The 25,536-nt window shown below is 41.2% G+C and overlaps 1 protein-coding gene and 1 long non-coding RNA gene across 7 annotated transcripts in view; one reads left to right on the forward strand and one right to left on the reverse strand.

The window, feature by feature from the left end:
• Window positions 1-25,536, forward strand: part of LOC118367114 (RNA-binding motif, single-stranded-interacting protein 1-like) — a 44,938-nt gene that overhangs the window by 258 nt on the left and 19,144 nt on the right. For 4 of the 6 annotated variants that reach the window (XM_035750177.2, XM_035750178.2, XM_035750173.2 and 1 more), the window contains exon 2: window positions 17,992-18,170. In XM_035750177.2, the coding sequence (XP_035606070.1) occupies window positions 17,992-18,170 (179 nt within the window). Of the gene's footprint in view, window positions 1-7,382; window positions 7,698-10,156; window positions 10,212-17,991; window positions 18,171-25,536 lie in introns of those variants that run through there. The other 2 variants (XM_035750175.1, XM_035750176.1) reach the window with 2 other exon arrangements.
• Window positions 11,912-16,250, reverse strand: LOC127915110 (uncharacterized). Its single transcript, XR_008090217.1, has 3 exons — window positions 16,146-16,250; window positions 13,712-14,276; window positions 11,912-13,663 (listed from the first exon to the last, which is right to left on the reverse strand). It is a non-coding gene; the product is annotated as an uncharacterized LOC127915110 (long non-coding RNA).

Consider the following 25,536-nt stretch of genomic DNA (forward strand, 5'->3'; position numbering starts at 1 on the left):
AAAACAGTGCTCTATGTACTTGAAAATGGGCGATTGACTTTACATCGTAAAATGATCAATGCGCGGTTAGATTCGACAGTTGATAAGAACATGTTCTTCATCTGCCTCGGTAGATTATTGTACTCTATTTTGTCTGTCAGATTTCTTGTTCGCTGGGCTTCTGTTTATTAAGTCATTTGAAACGCATAGGCCTATATTTTCAGGAAAAAAATGATTTGAGATCACTTTATGACTTAAGCACCCTGGACAGCTGTAGGCAATTTAGTGCATCTCAACACCTGTAAAACTCTCCTGACAGATTTTTCTTTACACTATTGACTTGGATCATTTGGATTTACATTGGAGTGACTGTGGCTCTCCAGGGTTAGCTAATAGAAACGATGCACAATTTATAGGATTACTGTTATTCCTAAATCCCTTAAACACTGCCATGTATAATTAAGTGTTAGATCAAGATAGCATCTCCCAACCCAATTTATTTTATTGAGAATTGTTTAGGTAGTTTTTTTATATGCTTTTACGTATTGATGAATGATGATAAGAGCGCAAGTCAGGTTTCATCGAAATTCTTTACAGCATCATTAATGAATTATGTGTTGAAAATCAGAGGGCATATGGGGGTGAAATTACAGTCCTCAATTGACCTACAGACATCACCACTGAACATCAAGAGGCTCCTACAGAATACTTTGCCTCACTTAAGCTCCATACATGTTTAATCAGCTTGGCTGCCTATTTAAATGACAAGGTCCCAGAGCGGAAGCCCTATAGGCTGCTTTGTATGCAACAGTAAAATGAGGATATGTTTTCAAACAGAGATAGACATCTGAGTGTATCGATCCAATGAAAAAGACCTTAAACGGGATTTGGGAATTCCATTGTGTTAGCTACACAGCCTATTATAGCTGAGTTATGAATGCATGGGCGATTTATTTTCCATTTTGATATCATTTGAAGAGCTTCCATACAACTAAGTGATACCAGCAAGAGCAGGTTTCTCTTTTATTTGACGATATAATTTGAAGAGGAAGTATTAGCCTATTCGCCAAAGTTACCTGCATTCGTTAGTAATTTAGTCATAAAATGCTGACTTTATAAATGACACGCAACTCCATCTTCCTACTGATGAGCAAAATGCCATGTGTTTTTTTCTCTCCTTCAAATCCCACTATTCCATTGGCTGAAGAGTAATTCTTTGTATTCGATTTAAAAATAGGGTCATTCATGTGATTTCCACATGGAAAGGGACGTGGCCCCTTTCAGTTTGTTTTATGACACACCATATATGTGTGTGGTGGCCTTAGTACAGAAGTGGCTTGTCCACTTCAAACAGGGCCTTGCTCATGGATTTGTGGATAACTGACATGGTGGTTTACATTTCACTGTCCTGCTCTGTCCTGCTGGCCTCTGCTTGGATCCAAATGCAATGACCCTGTTATAATCTTATTGAGGGGGCCTGGCACAGATTTCTCCTCTATTTTGGTGTGTATGTGATGTTGAGAGTCTTTAAAGGTTTAGTGATATTGTAGGTTATTTGTTGTGATATTGATTTTGTATAGAAGAGCTGTATCATGTTCAGTCAGCTGCAAAATATTGCATTATTCATGATATGTGCTTTTGTTGTTGTCCATTTGTTGTTACGTTTTGAGATACTCTCACAGGAATCGCATTGACAAAGCACAGAAATTCATAGCGTGTTTTAGCATGTTTGTCAAGCAACTGGATTTCTGTTTCGGCAGGAGACAAGCTACAGTACTTTGATAGAGTAATTCAAGTGGAGCAGAACAGACTGCTTCTAGTTTCAGAACAAAGTGCTCGGTACAAACTGGTGTCGAATATCTATGTGAGCGATCCAGTATTTCAGGGATCCACTAGACTAGGGGTTCACAGATTTACAATAGTTTGAAGAACAGATGGTCCTTACTGGTGAAGAAGTGTTTACATTGAAGGAAATTAGCTTTTCCAAGCTTAATAATGATTAAAATCCAATTAAATCACTATTTTGTATTCTTGTTTGATGTCAACACAAGCCTATAATAATCCATTGAAGGTAAGGACATTAACTGCCATTGGACATTACAATGTTAGACTGTGAACAATGGCATTACGCCGAGGCTGAAAAAGCCCTATACAATGTTTACAATAAAGTTTGGAGAGTTGCCTAGCAGCTGAATGTACACAGTTGAACAGCACAATGTTGCTGCTCTTTATGTTGGTGCAGGGCTGAAAGAGCATCCATTGTGCTCCTATGATTCTCATTCTTGGGGACTTTTGACATTAACAAAATGTGGGTTTACACGGTGCTCTCTGCCAAGAGGCTCTTTCATAAAAAATAGAGAAAACATTGAAAAGCCTCATCAGAGTGAGAAAGATGTCAATGGTGACACACTGACCATCAAGGTAATAATTTCTTATTCATTGCTTCTTGCGTTCAAACAATTGAAATGAGCATGCAATGAAATAAAGCAACAGGAGCTGTTATATCAATTGTAATATAGCAGGAATATTTCAATCTATTTTTTAAATATTTTTTTTCACTTTGCAAAGTCAATTATTATAGAGGCAGAGTATAGTCAGGGTTTTAGAATTTGGGATTTTCACGTCTCATCAAGGCCCTTGTCTTTTTTTCATGAGAACATATCTTATTTATGAGAAAAACATAAACATCTTGTATCAGGCTATTGCATTTATAATCAATTTCCCCTTTCTTGAATTATTTATGAAACACCTCACTGGATCTGAGGCGGAGAATAGGAAAGGTAATTGAAAATGGGTGCATTCATGTCAATCATGTATTTATTTTCAAGCAATATGGATATGAATGATTTTCAAATGGATATTAAAGAATGGATGTGGGTTATTCAATGTTTCCTATTTGCTTTCACAGCAAAACAATAATAATAATAATAATAATACAATATCTAATTTGTTGCCATATAGAGTAGTATGAAATGAAAATATTTGTTTCCTACTTGGAATACATTGCATGCTCTACATTTAGTCAGTACACAAGATGAAACATTCTTCAAATTTTTAGAAGCACTCTTATATGAATGTGGCATTCAGTATGACATAAAGAAAATGTGAAAAGTTCATTTGCAATGTTCTATTACAACCCCTCTCAACGTACCAACAATAAAGCCAAAGCTCTCTCATTGAGCAATGTGCTCTTGACAGCAAAACATCAGTTTTTGATATTCTATCCCTCAGCGCTGGTGCCGTAAGTCAAACTTAGATCACCTGCCACATGATCCCATCCCTAGTGCTGACATCACATGACCAGTGAGTGCTTCAGACAGATGGGCAGTACAGCATGTTTACCCTGTACTTTACTGTCCTGTCCAAGCTACTCTCTGTTTATCATTGCAAAACTGTCTGCTGACTTCTGTCAAAACTAAGGTTGACACACATTTTCAGGATCAGGCATTTGGGAAGTTTTGTTTGTCTAAAGCAAAAGTTTGTAAGACCGTCATTGTCACGAGTGTAGCATCCACTCTACAAGCTTTTCTTGAATTGCCTGTGCAATTTGACACTCCTAATACCTTGCAGAGTCTCCTTTATAACTAATCTAATGTAATACTTTGATAATGTTTTGTGTGAGATTTTCCTAACTGACTTTTCATCGTATTATTTTAATTTGATAAATTTGGAAGTATGGAAAGACTTTCCAGTAATCTACTCCTGGATGATGACAACTTCAGGTTGAGCTGTTCTTACCCCACCACCATGCCACACACACACACACACACACACACACACACACACACACACACACACACACACACACACACACACACACACACACACACACACACACACACACACACACACACACACACACACACACACACACACACACACACACACACACACACACACACACTCACACACGTCTGTCTTTGTGGCTTACTTGCTTCCACCCTAACGTGCTGGATGTCGTCGAAAATGATTCTGTTGCTGCCTCAGAGGGGCTTTGTCCCCTGAACTCACCCCTTCCATCCAGGCAGGAAGGTAAATATACAGAGCTGTTTGTAAAGCCTTCCTGGTACTGGTGGGACTCTCTTTCCTCCACTTGAATTTCAGGGTGCTGTGGTATTGCTGGATGTCACTCTGAGCGAGCTAACGGAGAGGAAGGAAATGGATGGGAGATGTCAGTGTTTCAAAGAGGACAAACTGTTGTGTTAAAACCGTATAGCTGCTGTTAGTTTCCAGACAAACTGATTATTATAATTATTATGGGCTGTGAGTGCCTGATTCCTTGAATGATGAAGTCTTAAACCTACTGTTCTCATAAAGGGCTAAAATTGGCATGTATAGTGGCATGGTGTGTATAGTCGTCATATATTAGGCAAGCTGCTAGATTCTTTGTAAGAGCCCTGATGTCTGTAGGGTTTGGTCTGACATAGAGCCAGAATTAAATTGATAATTTGTTAGCTCTGCCGATTCAGCAGAGATTGTATCATGTCAAAACAGCCTGCTTAGGAACTGATTTGTGGCCGTGGGAAATTGGATATCACTGCAGGCCTTTCCGTGACTGTAGGTTCAGACATAGGTGAGATATTTGTCATACGTCATGTATAACAGCAATTCTCAAGCACCAGAAGTGTTGCTTTAAGTCTGTAGAGGACCACATCTTTCGTTTTATTTCACATACACTACCGTTCAAAAGTTTGGGGTCACTTAGAAATATTCTTGTTTTTGAAAGAAAACCACATTTTTGGTCCATTAAAATAACATCAAATTGATCAGAAATACAGTGTAGACATATTGTTAATGTTTTAAATGACTATTGTAGCTGGAAACGGCTGATATTTAATGGAATATCTACATAGGCGTACAGAGGCCCATTATCAGCAACCATCACTCCTGTGTTCCAATGGCACGTTGTGTTAGCTAATCCAAGTTGATCGTTGTAAGTCAGAGTTGCAAGGAAAAATCCATATCTCAGACTGGCCAACAAAAAAAGAACAGATTAAGATTGGCAAAAGACCACAGACACTGGACAGAGGAACTCTGCCTACAGGGCCAGCATCCTGGAGTCGCCTCTTCACTGTTGACGTTGAGACTGGTGTTTTGTGGGTACTATTGAATGAAGCTGAGGACTTGTGAGGCGTCTGTTTCTCAAACTAGACAATCCAATGTACTTGTCCGCTTGCTCAGTTGTGCACCGGGGCCTTCCACTCCTCTTTCTATTCTGGTTAAAGCCAGTTTGCTCTGTTCTGTGAAGGGAGTAGTACACAGCGTTGTACCAGATCTTCAGTTTATTAGAAATTTCTCGCATGGAATAGCCTTAATCTCTCAGAACAAGAATAGACTGACGAGTTTCAGAAGAAAGGTCTTTGTTTCTGGCCATTTTGAGCCTGTAATCGAACCCAGAAATGCTGATGCTCCAGATACTCAACTCGTCTAAAGAGGGCCAGTTTTATTGCTTCTTTAATCAGGACAACAGTTTTCAGCTGTGCTAACATAATTGCAAAAGGGTTTTCTAATGATCAATTAGCCTTTTAAAATTATCAACTTGGATTAACAATGTCTACACTGTATTTCTGATCAATTTTATGTTATTTTAATGGACAACAAAAATGCTTTTCTTTCAAAAACAAGGACATTTCTAAGTGACCCCAAGCCTTTGAACGGTAGTGTACGTAAAATGTATGCACAAATGACTGAATTGTTTTGGATAAAAATATCTGCTAAATGAAATATATTATTAGATTACATTATTGCCAGCATCAATTCCTATAGAAAAGAATGAATGAAGCTTCAGGTCAATAAATGCATTCACAAGAAAGAACAATTACAGTTGGCTATGTGTTTTATGTAAGACCTTTAAGGCAATAGACATATGTACCTTTGACTCCTATATAAAAGGGATAGTTGCACTGTCTGTCGCTCTCCCTGCCCTTGTCCCCATTTCTCAGTGACCTCCATGGAGTGCTAATCCAGGTCTCTCTTTTCCCTCTAAGGCTGACATATATTGACACCTCATGGTGGCCCATAGGACCTCCCTACATACTCTATCTATATGACTCTGCATTGTCTTTTAGGAAACCGTATGTTAAAACGTCTGTGTGTTTCAAAATGAACACAATGTATCACTTCAACAACCTCCAAAAAAATCACCAAGGAAAAAAAGAGGAAGGAAAGATTCAAATGGGAGTTTTTGGTAGATCGTGGTAAAGTGAGCACCTGCTGAAACCAAAAGGAATCCTTTTATTATGATTGGGTTTTTGTTTTTTGGGCTGATTTGGTTTTAGACCAATGTTGACATTGCTCTGTTTGCAGTGGTCAAAAGACCAGATGTTGCATAATCTCATTAGCGGTTGGTTCAAAACCCCTGACACAAAAGGGCGAACAAAACTAATAGACTTAGTAAAAGACAGGAAATGCAGTTGGGGAAAGGATGTAAAGGATGACAACAAGCCAGGTGAACGAGAGAGCCTGGTAGAACAAGAAAGAGGTCAGAAAGATTACCACAAAGGCAACGGCCACTTTAAGGTCAGCATGCATTCACATTCTGACGACATCACCACAGTTGGTTTTCCAATAAGAGACTGAGAATGGCAGGTGAATTGGTTTTGATTTATAGCCTAGCGCAGCCTCTAAGTGTATGTTTTGCTATCATAAAAAAGCTGGGTCACCCTATCACTCACAATTGGGATCTCTGCGAAAGAGTGGCTTGAATCCTTACTGTTACATGCAGTGTCTTTTGCACAGTCACTTCTCATCGATAGCGTCCATAGACTTTGTAACTATTACTGGATTAGAACAGTTAGACATTTTTAATTGGTTGTATATCTTTTCAAGTACATTTTTCCATGTGTATTTTCATCTCACTGTTTGCTCTTTTTTGTCTGCTTTCATCAGTCTGATTAATGCTTATTTCAACGAGTATCCTATGGCAACAACCCTCAATGTATTTTTTTCTTTTCTTTCAGTGTTGATTATCTTCATAACAATTCAATCATTTGTGTTTAATGGACTAAGTTGTGGCCTGTGTTATTCAATTTCTTAAATATTCTTCAAATTGTAATAATTTACGAGTCTTGGATCGATCAAAAATATCGTACTGCTCCTTTAACTATCTGATGGCCGCACTATGGAATGTATGGTATGCATTTCAGACTAGACGAAGTGTAGCAAAACAGGGAAACATTGTTTGTAACAATCTATCGTTTATAGACCTATTATTTTATCATACCAGCTATTAACCAGCATGGCCTCTACATCTTACATAGGCTGTTTTGTTGTAGATTATCTCCTTGGAATTTGCAGAAAAAGTTCTTATATAGTGTTGTTTTAATGTTATCCAATGAAGTCATAATCCCTATACCAGATAGAGTAATGGTTTTTCCCACCGTAGCAGAGTCGGTTCTGCGGAAGATCCAATGCAAATCAATGAACTCAGTCAAAAGATCGGGGTTGGGCAAACGAAGTTCAGACTGATTCGCGGATACATTGCCATCGCTGTATAGTACAGTAGTATATGTCAAATACAGTATACTATTTAGGCCTACAGTAGCCTATAATCTATGCTTTAGTGTAGCAAGGATACGATTTGTTTAAAAAAAACAACTACAACTTCTCATAAAACAGCCATTGGAATAGTTCGAAATAAATCTGTTTTGGGATTTTGGAAACCGACGATGATTTTTGCGAATTCTGCGAATCCATTGAGGACTCCGTATCGTAAGCAGGTAAATAGCCTATTTGATTATACAAGAGGTATGCAATAGTAATCCTCCTCACCACCAAGCGGACTTTATCCACATCGCCAAACAGGAATGTTTTGTTGATCAGTCTATGGTGAATAGCTTAATCGCAGAGAGAATTTTAAGAACAGAAAGTTTCGTTTTCATTTGTTAACAGACTTTTTGCTGGGCATTTAAAAACGTACTTCTACTCATATAGTATTAGTGGGTTACTCTGAAACTCTGCTCTATTCTCGTTGTATTATTTTAGTAAACGGGTAGGCTATTGCTACTGTAGTTTGTTGGTCCTTATGTCAGTGTATTTAGACCTTTAAAAGTGAATCTAGCCACTCATCAACCTTTTCTGTGACCTGGATTTTAACCAACAATTAATTTCGTTTATGATTTCTATTATATAGTTTGTTATCAAATGCAATTAATTTGATATGTCGTGGTAGAGAAGTGAAGGCATCCTCAAGAGAGGCTCTCTGAAATTCCACTTTATCTTTAAACTTTGGAGATTCAGTAGCTTGTCCTGGCTACTGTAATGGGAAATTCCATGACAACAGAGTGTTAATGAGACTAAGATTTGTTTTGACATTGTGTGCCAAACAAAAACTAATGATTGCAAAGTTAAACAAAGCATACACCTTTATTTACAATGACTATTTTTTAACAATTTCCACTGAATATTTTACAAAAACACACAGAATGACGGTTTGTGATGTTTGTGCCGTCATTCTGTTACCAAACTTTGCATCTGCACTGTTATTCAACTAAGTATGTTTTTGTAAAATGTTCAAGTGGAAATTGTTAAAAGTAGTCCTTGTAAATAGAGTTATCTGGTTTGTTTAACTTTGCAATCAATGAAAATCGGAGTCTCATCGCCGCTCTGTTACTGTGGAATTGCCCTCGTGTTCCAATGTAGAACTGGTTCAGTAGCAGTGCCTAGACAATGTTGATATTTTAGCTATTTATATGACTGGAAGGATTCTATGTAAACCATCATATATCACTTTTTCATATTTTTCAAACCTACAACAATGTAATAATCCACACAGATAACATTGAGGTCATGAGGAAATGTATTGGAATGACCTTGATATAATTGAATGATAGTTTGGAAAATATGATGTGCCTCTGTAGCTTGCTGTTTCGCATGTTAAATGAATGCATAGTGGAATGCAATTCAATCATGCATCCGATTTTCCCAATTTAGAATGGATTAACATTCTTGACATAATGGAACTATTGATGGAGTTGAAGACTTCAGGATTATTCATATTCAGTATAATTCAAGTCTGCTGTCATGACAAGAGGCCAGTTTTAGTTCAGTGCTGGGATAGTGCTGTGAGGGCGCGGTCTGTGTTACTGGAAGCCCAGTGTATTTCCAGCTCGGATATGACGGCTCTGCTGGTCTGGAGCATGCTGATAAGAGGCTGGGTTCTCCCCATCACACTCCCTTAGACTCTGGAGCTCAATAGGCATGCAGATGTATGAAAACAAGCAGGCTTTCAGTCCTGTAGAAAAGGGAGTTTCTATCCTTTAGTATGTGGGTTTAGCCGAGGGAACTGCGGGCATTTTCCTCAAAGATTGTCTTTGTTCATATATATCTTGAGCTGATGGCACACTTCCTAGTTGGGGGCCTGATGATGGGATCAGATGATTATGTCGAGCTATAACATTATCTAAATGTTCTCTTTCTCTTCGCTAATTACATGGAGCAGACTGATAGTTATGTATAGAAAGTTTAAACAAGCCATTTGAATACATTGGATTGCTGTGAAGGACGACATGATCATGAAGTGCTTGTTGTTCAAATGTTTATAAAGCACAAATACCCAACAACACCGTCTTTAACATTATGAGAACAATCAACATGGCTCTCAACCTATACCCAATGCTTTCTGTACCATGTGCACTTCATACCAGACGCGTCTGTTATGTGTTCAAAAGGTGACTGTGATTGAAGGACCTTTACAGTTGACAGAAAACACGTGAAAGAATTGACTGTTTTGTAAAGTGACCTATCAGGACGTGACACTCTTTGAGTGACAGCCTGGAGATTACATGTGATCCTTCTTCTTGCATGTTACCTGAATTCATGAAATTTGGGACATGTTTTTAAAAAATCCATGCAATGATTCTCAATCAGGTTCTACTGTCAGTGTCACCTTGGAGGACACATGTCAGCGTTGACCTTTTATCTCCTTTTTCTCATGTCTTTTAGGCTAGGGCTATGTATTGAGTTATAAGGCCAACTCAATAGGAGAGTATTCGATGCCACCTTTGGGTCCAGACTTTCAATGTAATCTTTATTTAATGCACTTGCATGGTAACATTGTTGTTAACAGAATGAAACAGTAAGTGTGGGAATTTGGGATATCTGACCAAGGATCGTGAAATGGAAAGTGAAATGCTGCGAAAGGTGGTTTAAAATGGAAATTCCTGTTCCCTATAGATCCCACCATGAGATTTATGCCCGAAACAGAAACATCCAGGGAGTGCAAGATAAACATGGTAATAGTGGGGTGTTGGGTTTCTTCAACTGTATTTCATGGAATTGGACTTCTCTGTTCAGAAGGCACAGTGACAAAGACCAGGGTTATTTTTGGCAGCTTGTCATAAGAAAGTTGCATTCATGTCAGTTTATGTCAGTTCTTTGTCTAGAGGTTAATAATAGCCCGTATGTCAGATATGATGCTTGATAGATAAATTGTATCTTGCCTCATATCTCAAAACCTCTAGCCGATATGTTACGACCTCAAGCATGCACGCCATGGTGATTTAATGTCTTAACCTGTCCTCCCACCATATAGAGGGAAAATACATGGGATCCTTCAACCGCCAAGAGTCCCCGTCAGAGTTAATTGAGGACAGCCCTCTGAGATAATTTTAGAGTCATAGCAGCACTCTTTGTGAAAAGGTAGTCATTTCATTTGAGTAGTTTCACACCATACAAAGAGCAGTTTGTGTCAGAAAGGAAAACAATGAAGGAAATTAAATACTCATCATCGTCGTCTTGAAAACAGCAGGTCATCTGACTACTTTCGTATTGAGTGAGTCACGGGTACTTCTTGCTTTAGTTTTTGCTTGTAAGCAGGAATCAGGAGGATAGAATTATGGTCAGATTTGCCAAATGGAGGGTGAGGGCGAGCTATGTACGGGACCTTATGTGGAGTAAAGGTGGTCTATGTTGGTCTATAGTTTTTTTCTCTCTGGTTGCACATGTAACATGCTGGTAGAAATGAGGAAAAACAGATTTAAGTTTCCCTGCATTAAGGTCCCGTGCCACTAGGTCCCTGCCCACAACTCTTGAGTGCGGTTTTAGAGCCAGCATCAGTTTGTGGTGGTTAATAGAAAGCTATGAAGAATATAGATAAACTCTATTGGTAAATAGTGGTCTACAGCTTATCATGAGATACTCTACCTCAGGCGAACAAAACCTCAAGACTTCCTTAATATTAGATTTCGTGCATCAACAAATAGACACAGATCTTGCCGATGCACGGAAAACCCAGCCAGCTGTATGTTATCCATGTTGTCGTTCAGCCACGACTTGGTGAAACATAAGATATCTGTCATTCTGCCCCTGAACAAGGCAGTTAACCCACCATTCATAGGCCATCATTGAAAATAAGAATGTGTTCTTAACTGACTTGACTAGTTAATTAAAGGTATAAAAATAAAAAATAAAAATCGGCAAATCGGCGCCCAAAAAATACCTTCGAAAATCTGCCAAAAAATGGAGAGATAAACGTTTGTGCATATTTTTTTGTCATAAAGTAAATTTTACTAGCCAATATTAGCCAGCTAGCTAGTGTTAGGAGAATGAATTTGTAATTTGTGTTGTTTAATGTTTTAGGGACTCCTGAGAAATCCAACAAACCAGGCTGTCGTCTTGTGAAACAGTGGATGTAAAGAATCGAGCTAGCTAAAGCACTTACTGCAAATGGAATGTACAATTGTATAAGCTTGCCTTGCAATGTAGCTGAAGTAACATAGCTAACTAACTATTTACTTGCTTATTGTGTAGTGGAGGATAAAAATAACTGTATGCCTATGGATGTGTAGCTAGCTACAGTATGTAGCAGATCTGTGTATGGACCCTAAAACGTTAGGTTCTGAACTAATATTCTTTCCAATCTATGAACCTCAGCTATCTTAGTTGTTGCATAAACTTCAAGTCTAAATGGCATTAACGAAGCCTATGGATAGAGTAGAATACAATAACTTTATTGTGCCAAGGAGTAAGTCCTATATACACATGTACTGTCGCTATTACCACGCATGAGATTCCCACATTGTAGCCTGTACATTGAATATATTCACTGATGTACACTTCCTTGGCGGTTCAGGAATGAATCTCTGAGACTTCTTTTTCAGCCATATCATACTCCATTATTTAAATGATGCTGTGTCTGCATGTATGTATTACAATTATACACTTCAACAGTGTTTACTACCCCAGCTCCTGGGACATCAATGATTACACATTGTAACTATGCAATAGACTAGAAACATGATTGATTTGTAATTCATATATACAGGAAAAACTATGCATATCTAACTCCCTTCATCTGCATTAATCTGAGGACACAGGATAGTATTTCAATGAGATACTTAAGTGGAGTGGAGAATGTGAAACGCTTTATTGAAAGACGTTCATTATCCAGGTGTTATAAATGCATTATAACTATGATAATTGTAACATTATAAATACAATATAATGTGTGCATTATAAAACGAGGAAGAAAGACGAGGTGGGGAGAGAGGTGTAGAAGACAGAAAGGGAAAGAGGTCAGAACAGCGGCAGACAACATATGATTCATGAATTACAGTACTACCCTAATATTCTCTCAGTTCATCACAATTGCGGTGTCTCCTAACCAGCCTTGGGCCCCCAGTTGGTCCGAAGGTTATCTTAAGAGCGGGTGAACTGGCGATGACGGGACTGGCTTCCACTCTCACATCAAAACATACCTGCAGATGAGAGAGCATGATTAAGCCTTGTTTAAAAGTTTTGAAAAATCTAACACGGTCAGTCATCTTAAATCAGGAGGTGAAATGCAAAACTGACCTTGGATCATTAACTCTGGGACTACTACCGCTCTGTCTGTATTTCAATGTAAAGCATCTCTTTAATAATACTTCCTGTTGACCCGACCAAGTGACATCTCACCTATGATCATGCTGTGCCCTCTGTGTCAGCCTGTTCAGATGCGGGGAAGGGTTCACCAAAACAACTGATATAACCTAGAGGATTTAGGGAGAAGGGGTAGAGGGATGGAGTGAAGAAGAGACTGTTTTTGTGTGTGTGTGTGGTCTTACCTGGTGTCCACACTAAGTGGCTACAGAGTATTTTATGCTGAAAAACAGACACACAAGGACAAACAATAGAAGATCATATCAATATAAGATACTGTATGTGACGCAGACACCTATCAGAGGGTACCTGAAGCGTTTAAATATAGAGGGCTATGTGTCTCACCACTTGGTTATTGCAAGGCTAACCCCCAGGGAAATCATGACTTGGCAGCAACAGAAAGACGAGTGAAAATGGCTGTGTTTATGTGGTGTAACTCTGAAAATTAGCAGCTGACATCTTAAGGGTTTTTTAATGAATGTGAGACAGGTTCCATGTACAACAAGACAGGCAGATATTGAGAAAAAGAACACAGGACAGTTTAATTAGCTCTGGTTATAGACACTTTTGCCAGCGATAAAGCTTCCATGGCCTGTTCCTCGGACAGTGAACATCTGGCAATATCTACATTTCGACCCCTAGGTCAGCTCGCTCTCTGAAAGTAAAGAAAACAGCTTATTTTTTATAGACATGAAAACAATAACTGAGATATGACCGTTCAATCTAAAGCAGCAGATGCCGTCTTTAGGATACGTCAATACAGCCCAGTGCTGCTTACCTGAGATGCCATCTTTAGGATACGTCAATACAGCCCAGTGCTGCTTACCTGAGATGCCATCTTTAGGTTACGTCAATACAGCCCAGTGCTGCTTACCTGAGATGCCATCTTTAGGATACGTCAATACAGCCCAGTGCTGCTTACCTGAGATGCCATCTTTAGGATACGTCAATACAGCCCAGTGCTGCTTACCTGAGATGCCATCTTTAGGATACGTCAATACAGCCCAGTGCTGCTTACCTGAGATGCCATCTTTAGGATACGTCAATACAGCCCAGTGCTGCTTACCTGAGATGCCGTCTTTAGGATACGTCAATACAGCCCAGTGCTGCTTACCTGAGATGCCATCTTTAGGATACGTCAATACAGCCCAGTGCTGCTTACCTGAGATGCCATCTTTAGGATACGTCAATACAGCCCAGTGCTGCTTACCTGAGATGCCATCTTTAGGATACGTCAATACAGCCCAGTGCTGCTTACCTGAGATGCCATCTTTAGGATACGTCAATACAGCCCAGTGCTGCTTACCTGAGATGCCGTCTTTAGGATACGTCAATACAGCCCAGTGCTGCTTACCTGAGATGCCGTCTTTAGGATACGTCAATACAGCCCAGTGCTGCTTACCTGAGATGCCGTCTTCATAGGTGTCCGCTTTGACTTCCTTTGTGTCGGAAAAAAAAGTTGCTTTCAGAACAATTATTTTTATCTATCTATCTAACTACCCAACGTTTATTGACTTGAGTGTTCTCATCATTCTTAGCTTAGCTAAATGGTATAGTCGTTGTGCGTACTCAATGGACATTCAGGTGCTTTTGTAAATTTGCTCTGGCTATGTATAGGCTGGACAATAGAATGAGTCAAAATTCACCCAAGGCTGAAAAACGGCTTAAGAACGTTGGCTAAACTGGAACACTAGTGCGAGCCCATAGCAAATGAATGGAATCGAACGTTCGCGGAGCCTGTTTTGACTGGTGTGATGCTTAAAATTCCATAAAAAATGTATCTCTTTTCATTTTACCACTACAATCTGTTCGTCGGACGAAACTGGAAAAAACTACTTGTGTAGAAAGTAAACATCTGCACCTCGATGGTGTAGGGCCAGTATGTCTGCGTAATGCAAAAGTAGGGGAAAAATAAAAACTTCGGACTATTTCAGGTCTAGCGAACGATGACCAACGAGCTCGCTGCCCAGACTTACATAATTACAAAGAGGAGATTCTCCTGATTTAAAATAGTGTCCGTGTAACAGTTTTCCTTCCGTCCCTCTCCTCGCCCCTACCTGGGCTCGAACCAGGGAACCTCTGCACACATAGACAAAACAGCCACCCTCGAAGCATCGTTACCCATCACTCCACAAAAGCCGCAGCCCTTGCAGAGCAAGGGGAACCACTTCAAGGTCTCAGAGCGAGTTATGTCACCGATTGAAACGCTATTGGCGAGCACCCCGCTAACTAGCTAGCCATTTCACACTGGTTACACCCGACTTGAAAAAAGTCAAAATATACACATTGCAAGATATTTGGCGAAATAGACAGACATGCCTATTATTCCCCCATAGGAAACAATGGGAAGACCGCAGAGTTCCAATATTATTTTTGTTGTTTACATTTTGTTGTTTACATTTGAACTATAAAACAACGTGAGCAGGTCTCACTACCAACAATAGCGAAGCAGGCATTGTGACATTGAACAACAAGCTGGGAATAGAACGTTTGGAAGGCGAGTTGGTGCCACCATGCTCAATAGAACTAATAGGAGCTGGCAGGGTGAAAAATGCACTAAAATAAGTCCTGTTTTTTCGCGATTACATCAAAACGACTGCAAGCAGCTGGGAAATATTATGAAACGGGGCTCCACGGCGGATGCAATGAACTAGTTTTTATCAGAAAAGAACGTTGTTAAAAATTTTATGTGTCCAGCCTACTATCTACACGGATTTCAGAGCACTCTCGTCTTCAGTGTGCCGAAGCGCAGAATAATTACTTTACGAGCGCTCAACACCCGTTGAATATGGCCGGTGTCAGTAAATGTTGGGAAGAAAACGTCATTAAATTGTTTCCAGCAGCACATTTAAAGTCACCAACGCTCTGGTTAACACAAAAACTGCCTTACCAGCTCTGCTAGGGTGAGTAAAATGGTCAGAGTGGTGTCATTTGTGTCTGGAAGTAGCTAGCCAATGTTAGCTTGGGTACTTAACTGCCGTTGTAAGGCCAGAACTCTCAAATCAACCCTACTCCTCAACCCGAACGTCCAGTGTGCGTTCCGAGGGCGAAACGGTCTGAATTTACAAACTGACTATTTTTCTCTGAATGGAAACACCATAATATTAATCAAATTAATGAAGCCAAATTTCTTAAAATCAATCCCATATACTACGTTATTACAAATGCTTCTATCAAATGCTTCTCAAAGATGCCCTCTGGTGGTCAAATTATCAATAACTTGCAGTAACAGAAGAAATGGCTGAGAATGAAATGACGTGCCACAGAATGCTGCAGCAGCACGCAGGGTGTGCCGCAGTATGACGCACATTTTAAAGGAGGAACCACTGTAGGTTTGATGGTAGAGGCGGATTACCCACACGCCGTCGGATCCTTACAAGACACCCCGACCTACGTCCCCGATATCTCTCTCTCTTCTTCATCCGAATGAAGTAAATCCTTTGCGTCCGACTCGTATAATTTTTTTTATTTTTTAAAGATCTTCGTAAAGTACGAGGTGAGTCATCTCTGCCCTGATATCCAGAAGCTCTTTTCGGTCATAAGAGATGGTGGCAGAAACATTATGTATAAAATAAGTTACAAATAACGCGGGGAAAAAACACACACAATAGCACAATTGGTTAGGAGCCCGTTAAAAAAAGGCAGCCATCTCCACCGGCGCTATTGTATCATCTCAACTTCCTCTCTTGTGATTCCTCAGAGGGGGAAGGGTGATAATCAGTGTCAGACACAGAACAGACACACAGATCAGTTTTCGAAGAGGGCCAGCGTTTAAGATCATAACATATGTGGCCCTACAAACAGGAAGCATGCTACAGATGTAGGATGTTAATTTCATCATCCTGTCGCAGGAGAATGTTCCTGCAATGCTTCTGATGTTTAAAAAGTCTTCGGAAGTTTGTAATTTCCACTTTGAAATATCAGACTTGGTTTTCCCTTACGAAAAATGTATCGACCCCTACAAAAATGTCCATAATTATAATCCACATAACAATTGTTTTATTAATCCACACAGCAAACTGGCTCAAATTAAGATCTTACATCTGTGTAATAGCCTATTGCTCAATCACACAATGGATCTTTTCTGAGATGTGGAAAACAAGCTATTCTTGACAAGGCCCATCTGATTTATAGATGCTGATTGAATTAGAGCAAGCATCTTGGAAATACATCTGAAATTCAATGCTGGAAATGCTGGTCGACACATTGTCTTTCCATTTGATTCGAGAGGGTACATCGTTAGCATCTGGCAAGTTTCAGAAAATGGATGGCATGTCATTGTTTCAATCACGCTGATCCTCAGAGTTCAGAAATAGCAGTACTGGTCTTGAGGTTGAGTTACATTCTGCACCATGCCTTAAGTCTGCATGTTAGTGTAGGAGAGCAGTGGAATGGGAAGAAAGCCATGCTGGCGGTGTAGTTGTTAAGATGTCTATTTTGGAGTCAGTCAGCCACCAGGGGGCGATGGCCTCAGAAGGGCTCACTCTTTCACGCACAACCATCCAGTCTCACACTAGTGTCAGAGCAGATCTGCAGGCCTCTCTGGACCCAGTTTGTGCTGACTTCTCTCTATGTATCACTGCTCTGTGAAATATTAATTTTCACACCAGGCACCCACTCAATAGTCTCAAATGATGGAGTATCGGGACAGTTCATTTTTTAGTATGCACCAATATGGAAGATTTAGCTGGGCCACACAACGATATGCTTGTGGTGAAGACAGATGGTTTTCTGGTCCAGCGCACTAAAATACTGTTATTGGTTACAGTGGGAGTGAGTAATAAGAATGTCTCTGTGCAGCTCATGGTGGAGACAAGATTCATAGACAAAGCTGAGGGTTTTAATCAAATCCACGCACACTTTGTTAACCCACTAATGAAATGCAGACTTTCATTGTTTCATGATTACTCTCTGGCTGGCAATCATTAGCTCTGCAAGACATCAATACAAATGTAACAGATATATTTATTTGAGTAATTAAATGGCTCTGCATCCATGTGGCAAGGCAATGTAGTCTGCTTCGTTTTGAGAAGTCTATTTCTCTCTCTGACTTTCTCCCTCTTGTTTAGCAAAAGGGAACGCCAGTATTGCACTTCTCACCGACATGTTGTTTTCTCTTGGACTGACACCATTCTGTGTGTTTCCCTTTGGCAGCCACCTGTTGCCTCCTCCTCCCAGCCCATGGCTCCGCCCAGCCCCAGCACCAACAGCAGCACCAACAACAGCAGTAGCTCCAGCACTGCAGGTTGGGAGCAACTCAGTAAAACCAACCTGTACATCCGAGGCCTTGCCCCAGCCACCACCGACCATGATCTGGTCAAGCTTTGCCAGCCGTGAGTACACTTCCTTCGTCTTATGATTACATCTATTGACTGGTTATTGACTTGTTGGCTGCTGTCACCAACACCATGACTGTGGTAGAGAGATTCAAAGCAGCAGTTACTTATTTGACCTGAGTTGGAGATAATAAAAGCCTGTTCAAAACAAATCAAATCAAATTTTATTTGTCACATGCGCCAAATACCACAAGTGAAATGCTTACTTACAAGTGAAATGCTTACCTACAAGTGAAATGCTTACTTACAAGCCCATAACCAACAATAGGGGGTACCGGTACAGAGTCAATGCACAGGGTCACCGGTCAGTCAAGGCAAATGAGGTAATATGTACACAGGTAGACCCAAAGTGAATATGCACAGACAATAAACAGAGAATATCAGCAGTGCAAAAGAGAGGGGGGGGCAGTGCAAATAGTCCAGGTAGCCATTTGATTAGCTATTCAGGAGTCTTATGGCTTGGGGGTAGAAGCTGTTGAGAAGTCTTTTGGTCCGAGACTTGGCACTCCAGTACTGCTTGCTGTGCAGTAGCAGAGAGAGCAGTCTATGACTAGGGTGGCTGGAGTATTTGACCATTTTTAGGGTCTCCCTCTGACACCACTTGGTATAGAGGGGAACAGGGGATACCTAGTCAGTTGTAGAACAGAATACCTTCAAATGAAATGTGTCTTTTGCATTTAACCCAACCCCTCTGAATCAGAGAGGTGCGCGGGGCTGCATTAGTCAACATCCACGGCACCCAGGGATCAGTGGGTTAACTGCCTTACTCAGAACGACACATTTTTACCTTGTCAGCTTGAGGATTCGATCCAGCAACCTTTCGGTTACTGGCCTAATGCTATAACCACTAGGCTACTTGCCAAGGTCCTGGATGGCAGGAAGCTTGGCCCCAGTGATGTACTGGGCTGTACCCACTACCCTCTGTAGTGATGCAACCAGTCAGGATGCTCTTGATGGTGCAGCTGTATAACGTTTAGAGGATCTGAGGACCCATGCCAAATATTTTCAGTCTCCTGAGGGGGAATAGGTTTTGTTGTACCCTCTTCACGACTGTCTTGGTGTGCTTGGACCATGATAGTTTGTTGGTGATGTGGACACCAAGGAACTTGAAGCTCTCAAACTGCTCCACTACTACAGCCCCGTCGATGATCTCCTTTGTCTTGATCACGTTGAGGGAGAGGTTGTTGTCCTGGCACCACACTGGCAGGTCTCTGACCTCCTCCCTATAGGCTGTCTCGTCGTTGTTGGTGATCAGGCCTACCACAGTTGTGTCATCAGCAAACTTGATGGTGTTGGAGTCATGCCTGGCCATGCAGTCATGAGTAAACAGGGAGTACAGGAAGGGACTGAGCACGCACCCCTGAGGGGCCCCCGTTTTGAGGATCTGCGTGGCGGATGTGTTGTTACCTACCCTTACCACCTGGGTGCGGCACGTCAGGAAGTCCAGGATCCAGTTGCAGAGGGAGGTGTTTAGTCCCAGGGTCCTTAGCTTAGTGATTCGCTTTGAGGGCACTATGGTGTTCAATGCAGAGCGAGGGTCAATGAATAGCATTCTCACATAGGTGTTCCTTTTATCCAGGTGGGAAAGGGCAGTATGGAGTGCAATAGAGATTGCATCATCTGTGGATCTGTTGGGGCGGTATGCAAATTGGAGTGGGTCTAAGGTATCTGGGATAATGGTGTTGATGTTGGCCATGACCAGCCTTTCAACGCACTTCATGGCTACAGACGTGAGTGCTATGGGTCAGTAGTCATTTAGGCAGGTTACCTCAATGTTCTTTGGCACAGGTTTGTTTGAGGGCATAGCAGGATTTCATATACGTTTCCGGGTTAGAGACCCACTCCTTGAATCGGCAGTTCAGTGCGGATCTCACCTGTAATCCATGGCTTCTGGTTGGGGTATGTACGTACAGTCATTGTGGGGGGGGGGTGTCATCGATGCACTTTTTGATTAAGCCAGTGACTGATGTGGTGTACTCCCCAATGTAATTCCGAAGTCATCATGATATGTCATTGTTTGTCAGACCTCTGCAAGCATAATTTCTTTGAATCTAATTCATACAAAGAAACAAACACTGAGTGTACAGTGACCAGGTGAATCCAGGTGAAAGCGATGATCCCTTATAGATGTCATTTGTTAAATCCACTCTAATCAGTGTAGATGAAGGAGAGAAGACAGGTTAAATAAGTATTTTAAGCTTTGAGACAGTTGAGAAATGGATTGTGAATATGTGCCTTTCAGAGAGTGAATGGGCAAGACAAAAGATTGAAGTGCCTTTGAACGGAGTATGGTAGTAGGTGCCAGGTGCACCGGTATGAGTGTGTCAAGAACTGTAACGCTTCTGGCTTTTTCACACTCAAAAGTTTCCCATGGGTATCAAGAATGGTCCACCACCCAAAGGGCATCCAGCCAACTTGACACAACTGTTGGAAGCATTGAAGTCAACATGGGCCAGCATCCCCGTGCAACGCTTTCGACACCTTGTAGAGTCCATGTCCCGATGAGGCTGTTCTGCAGGCAAAGGGGGGTGCAACTCAATATTAGGAAGCTGTTCCAAATGTTTTGTGCACTTTAACATTATGTCTGGTGTTGCATGGTCTCCCTGTGATGTCACAATGCTTTATGAAGAACAAGACCTCAGTTACCAGTGGACCGTCTCAATGTGCATTTAATAGATACTAATAAGGTTAGATGACTCAACGTAGCTCAGTTGGTAGAGCATTGCACTTGCAACGCCAGGATAGTGAGTTTCGATTCCTGGGACCATCAGAATGTAAAATGTATACACGCATGACTGTAAGTGGCTTTGCTAAATGTTATATATTATTATTATTGTTATATTACTGCCGTGTTTTAAGTAGAACCTAGCTGGGACAGATCACTGGACCAGATAGAGAGAGGGAGAGAGATAGCAGTGAGTGAAGGAGGGGGGATGGAGATATTTGAGTAGATGATGTCCAACACTGCAAGGGGAGATCTGACAGGGGCATTACATCTGAATTTAAAATGAAAGATGATATTGGAAGACTACAAGGGCAAACCCAGAGAGCCTTAGCAGCTGACAGTATCTGAAGCGAGACAGTGGGGAGTTCATGTATGCAGAGGATAAAGGAGCCATCCCAGCCCGCTCTCATCCACAGCCCCATTGTGTTATTGTGTACCTATCTATGGAAAAGACCACCGAGGTGACTTTGAAATCTCATTTTCATCAGACCCCCTGCTTTACCCCCCCCACCCCACCCCACCCCACCCCACCTACACAATGTGATGTTGACTTTGCAGCACATTCAACCCCTCGATCTCCCAATCGGCTTGCATAGATCCTCTATCCTGCGTTTAGAAAGAGAGATACAGAGTGATAGCTGCTGTTTAGCAACCTACACCACACGCAAGATTGTCTGGAACACTAGTAAACTATGTTTACTTTTCCTAAAAAATGACTTAGAGGGGAATTGAATAATTGAAGAAAGCAAACAGGTATTGAATGTTTGAGTCCTGCACGGGTTCGTTTTTTGGAGCTGTACCCGGCCACATTAATTCCAAGCCCCACCCGATACCCGATATCAGGACAGATTCTTCTCCGCAACCGGACCCTCCCGCATATAATTATCGTGAGAGCCGACCTGTGACCCGCCAAAATAACATACATTTATTTAATTGTTTGTATGACGCCAAAGTAGTTTATTTGGCTATTCCCTTTCCCTGCATCAATTAATTTGTCTGCATGTTTTTTCAACATTTCGATAAAAGGAAAACGTATCATTAATTAAGAACAATATGTTCTTATTTTCACAATGCGAAGCGGCACATTGACAATTCAAATGGCTTAAAAAAGGAGCCTTCTAATTAGCCTTCTTACCTAATGAAGGACTATAGCTGACATAACAAAACCTTTGTGCATAGATCATCAAATAGTTGAATAAAAACTCCAATAAACAATTCCCAGATTCAAATAGGCTACAGGCTGCAAAAATAGCCTACATTTATTTAGTAGGCTATAGGCTACTCAAACTTTTACCAGTTCCACAGGTTTAAACGTTATACGGCCTGCATATGGTCTAAATTAACTAAAGCCTGAATTAATGTAATAATGAACTCTGGTTAGGCTACGTTAGCCATTTTCGCTTAAGCTAGGCGAGCCAGGGAAAGTAAATTTGAGAACACAGTCGTGCGTGTGGGGGAGGGAACATAATCTCTGAATTTGATCAAATTAGGAATGTTTTAGCACCACACAACATGCTCCTGGGTAAAAAAAAATATATATGTAAGATCTTGATTTAAAACGTTTCCGACCCGCAATATATTTGTTCTGAACCGCGAGCCGACCCGCAGGTTGAAAGAATGTTTTAAATTCCACCCGCCAGCTGATTTATTTTGTGGGTTACCTGCGGGGAACCATGGGTATCTGACCCGATGCAGGACTCTATTGTACGTACAGTGAAAGGCAGTTAGATTCATACTGATAACGTCATGTACATAAGGGAGTGAAATCCGGACCATCTCTAGCACTGTTGATGGTTTGTCATAGCGCAGCCGCTTTCTGTTGCCATTTTAAGATTTGGGATTAGAGCTCACTTTAGAGATTCCGGGTCAACGGCTCTTGCTCTTTTACCCTGTGTTGTAACTAGCTTAATCTTTCCCCCGACTGAAATGTTCTTAGCGTATAAACTCACCCTAATCAATGTTATATCAATGCTGATTTTCAGTGACTAGTAGCCTAAATACTGGCAACAGTTCAGCCACGCTCTCCCAAAATAAACTCTTAAAACATTAGATGAAGAACGTTGTGTTCAACAACCAATCAGTGACCCCGCTTGAAATTGGAGTGCATATTAACATTGAGATTGTAGAGGCCATTCTGGTTGGTATGACCATGAATGGACACAAACAGGAGTTGGCTAATGCACAAACAGACTGGACCACCAGTCTACTCAGTCAGTAGGTCAGGGGTAATGCACCGTAGCTAGTTGTTTAGACAATCTAAAGAGGTTGGAATAGATCCCTGTGTTTTTCCAACTGATCCCATCTGAGCTGATCCACCATTCGACCCCAAAATATCCCCAAATAAAATCCTGAAATGTCTACTTAAAACCTTGAGGCATTAGTTGAGGATTCAAAAAGCACAAGGTATAATCAGTTCTTGTTGATAGCAAAGTGATTCTTCATATCGCATTTAAAAAAAAAGAATCACTTGCTACTCAGGAACACTTTACAGCCCTCAGTCAATACGAGGCCATAACTCAATCCTGCTATTTTCAGAGCAGACAGAACAGTATCCCTCAGTGCTATCCACAGGAATCAATAAGCATGCAGTGAATAGTAATCAGAGCCCTTTTAGCCACTGTAATGGGATAAAGGCAGGGGGGGGGGAAAGGCAGGTGGAATGGGAGAACATTGTTCTCCTAGCTGCTACTGCCACCACTTTCTCAAAAAAGACATTCTACCTGATTCAAGCAACTCACCCTCATCTGTCTGACAGCACCAAGCAGCTCACCCTCATTTGTCTAACAGCACCAAGCAGCTACAACACACTGTGATAGATGGTTAGTGAAAGCTAATGGAAAAGGGGGAGTCTAATGGCTAAGGTTGTCTTAAGAAGCTTATTTTCCTGGAAGATGTGTTGTAGCACACACACACACACACACACACACACACACACACACACACACACACACACACACACACACACACACACACACACACACACACACACACACACACACACACACACACACACACACACACACACATGTTTCTGTTCGGCTGGAGCAAAAAAATTGAACTAACACGTCACAAAATGTTGCCATAGTATTCAGTATCCCTTGACATTTTCCAAATTTTGTTACAGCCCAATTTTAAAATGGATTAAATTGTTTTCTCCCCCTCATCAACCTACACACAACACCCCAAAAACAGTTTTTTTTTGTTGCAAATGTACATTTTTGCAAATGTATAAAAAATAACCCCGGAAATATCACATTTACATCAGTATTCAGACCTTTTACTCAGTACTTTGTTGAAGCACCTTTGGCAGCGATTACAGCCTCAAGTTTTCTTGGGTATGACGCTACAAGCTTGGCACACCTGTATTTGGGGAGTTTCTCCCATTCTTCTCTGCTTGAGAGGATCCTGAGATCCTCTCAAGATCTGTCAGGTTGGATGGGGAGCGTCACTGCCCAGCTATTTTCAGGTCTCTCCAGAGATATTCAATTGGGTTCAAGTCTGGGCTCTGGCTGGGCCACTGAAGGACATTCAGAGACTTGTCCCGAAGCCATTCCTGCGTTGTCTTGGCTGTGTACTTAAGGTCATTGTCTCGTTGGAAGGTGAACCTTCACCCCAGTCTGAGTTCCTGAGCGCTCTGGAGCAGGTTTTCATCTCTCTGATTCTCTCCAGTCTCCCAGTCCCTGCCACTGAAAAACATCCCCAGAGCATGATGCTGCCACCACCATGCTTCATCGTAGGGATGGTGCCAGGTTTCCTCCAGACGCAATGCTTGGCATTCAGGCCAAAGAGTTCAATCTTGGTTTCATCAGACCAGTGAATCTTGTAATCTCATGGTCTGAGAGTCCTTAGGTGCCTTTTTGGCCAACTCCAAGCGGGCTGTCATGTGCCATTTACTGAGGAGTGGCTTCCGTCTGGCCACTCTACCATAAAGGACTGATTGGTGGAGTGCTGCAGAGATGGCTGTCCTTCTGGAAGGTTCTCCTGTCTCCACAGAGGAACTCTGCAGCTCTGTCAGAGTGACCATCGGGTTCTTGGTCACCTCCCAGACCATGACCCTTCTCCCCGATTGCTCAGTTTGGCCGGGCGGCCAGCTTTGGGAAGAATCTTGGTGGTTCCAAACTTCTTCCATTTAAGAATGATGGAGGCCATTGTGTTCTTTAGGACCTTCAATGCTGCATACATGTTTTGGTACACTTCCCCATATCTGTGCCTCGACACAATCCTGTCTCGGAGCTCTACGGACAATTCCTTCAACCTCATGGCATTGGTTTTTTGCCCTGACATGCACTGTCAACTGTGGGACCTTTATATCGACAGATGTGTGCCTTTCCAAATCAATTGAATTCACCACAGGTGGGCTCCAATCAAGTTGTAGAAATATCTCAAGGATGATCAATGGAATCAGGATGCACCTGAGGTCCATGTCTAGTCTCATAGGGTCTGAATACTTATGGAAATAAGGTATTTCTGTTTTTTTTAGGTGTAATAGATTTGCAAAAAAAATCTAAAACCCTGTTTTTGCTTTGTCATTATGGGGTGTTGTGTGTAGGTTGATGAGGACTTTAAAAAAAATAATTAATTTTAGAATAAAGCTGTAAAATAACAACATGTGGAAAAAGGGAAGAGGTCTGAATACTT

The sequence above is a fragment of the Oncorhynchus keta genome, chromosome 34 (assembly GCF_023373465.1).
Source record: "Oncorhynchus keta strain PuntledgeMale-10-30-2019 chromosome 34, Oket_V2, whole genome shotgun sequence".
In the NCBI taxonomy this organism is placed as follows: Eukaryota; Metazoa; Chordata; class Actinopteri; order Salmoniformes; family Salmonidae; genus Oncorhynchus; species Oncorhynchus keta.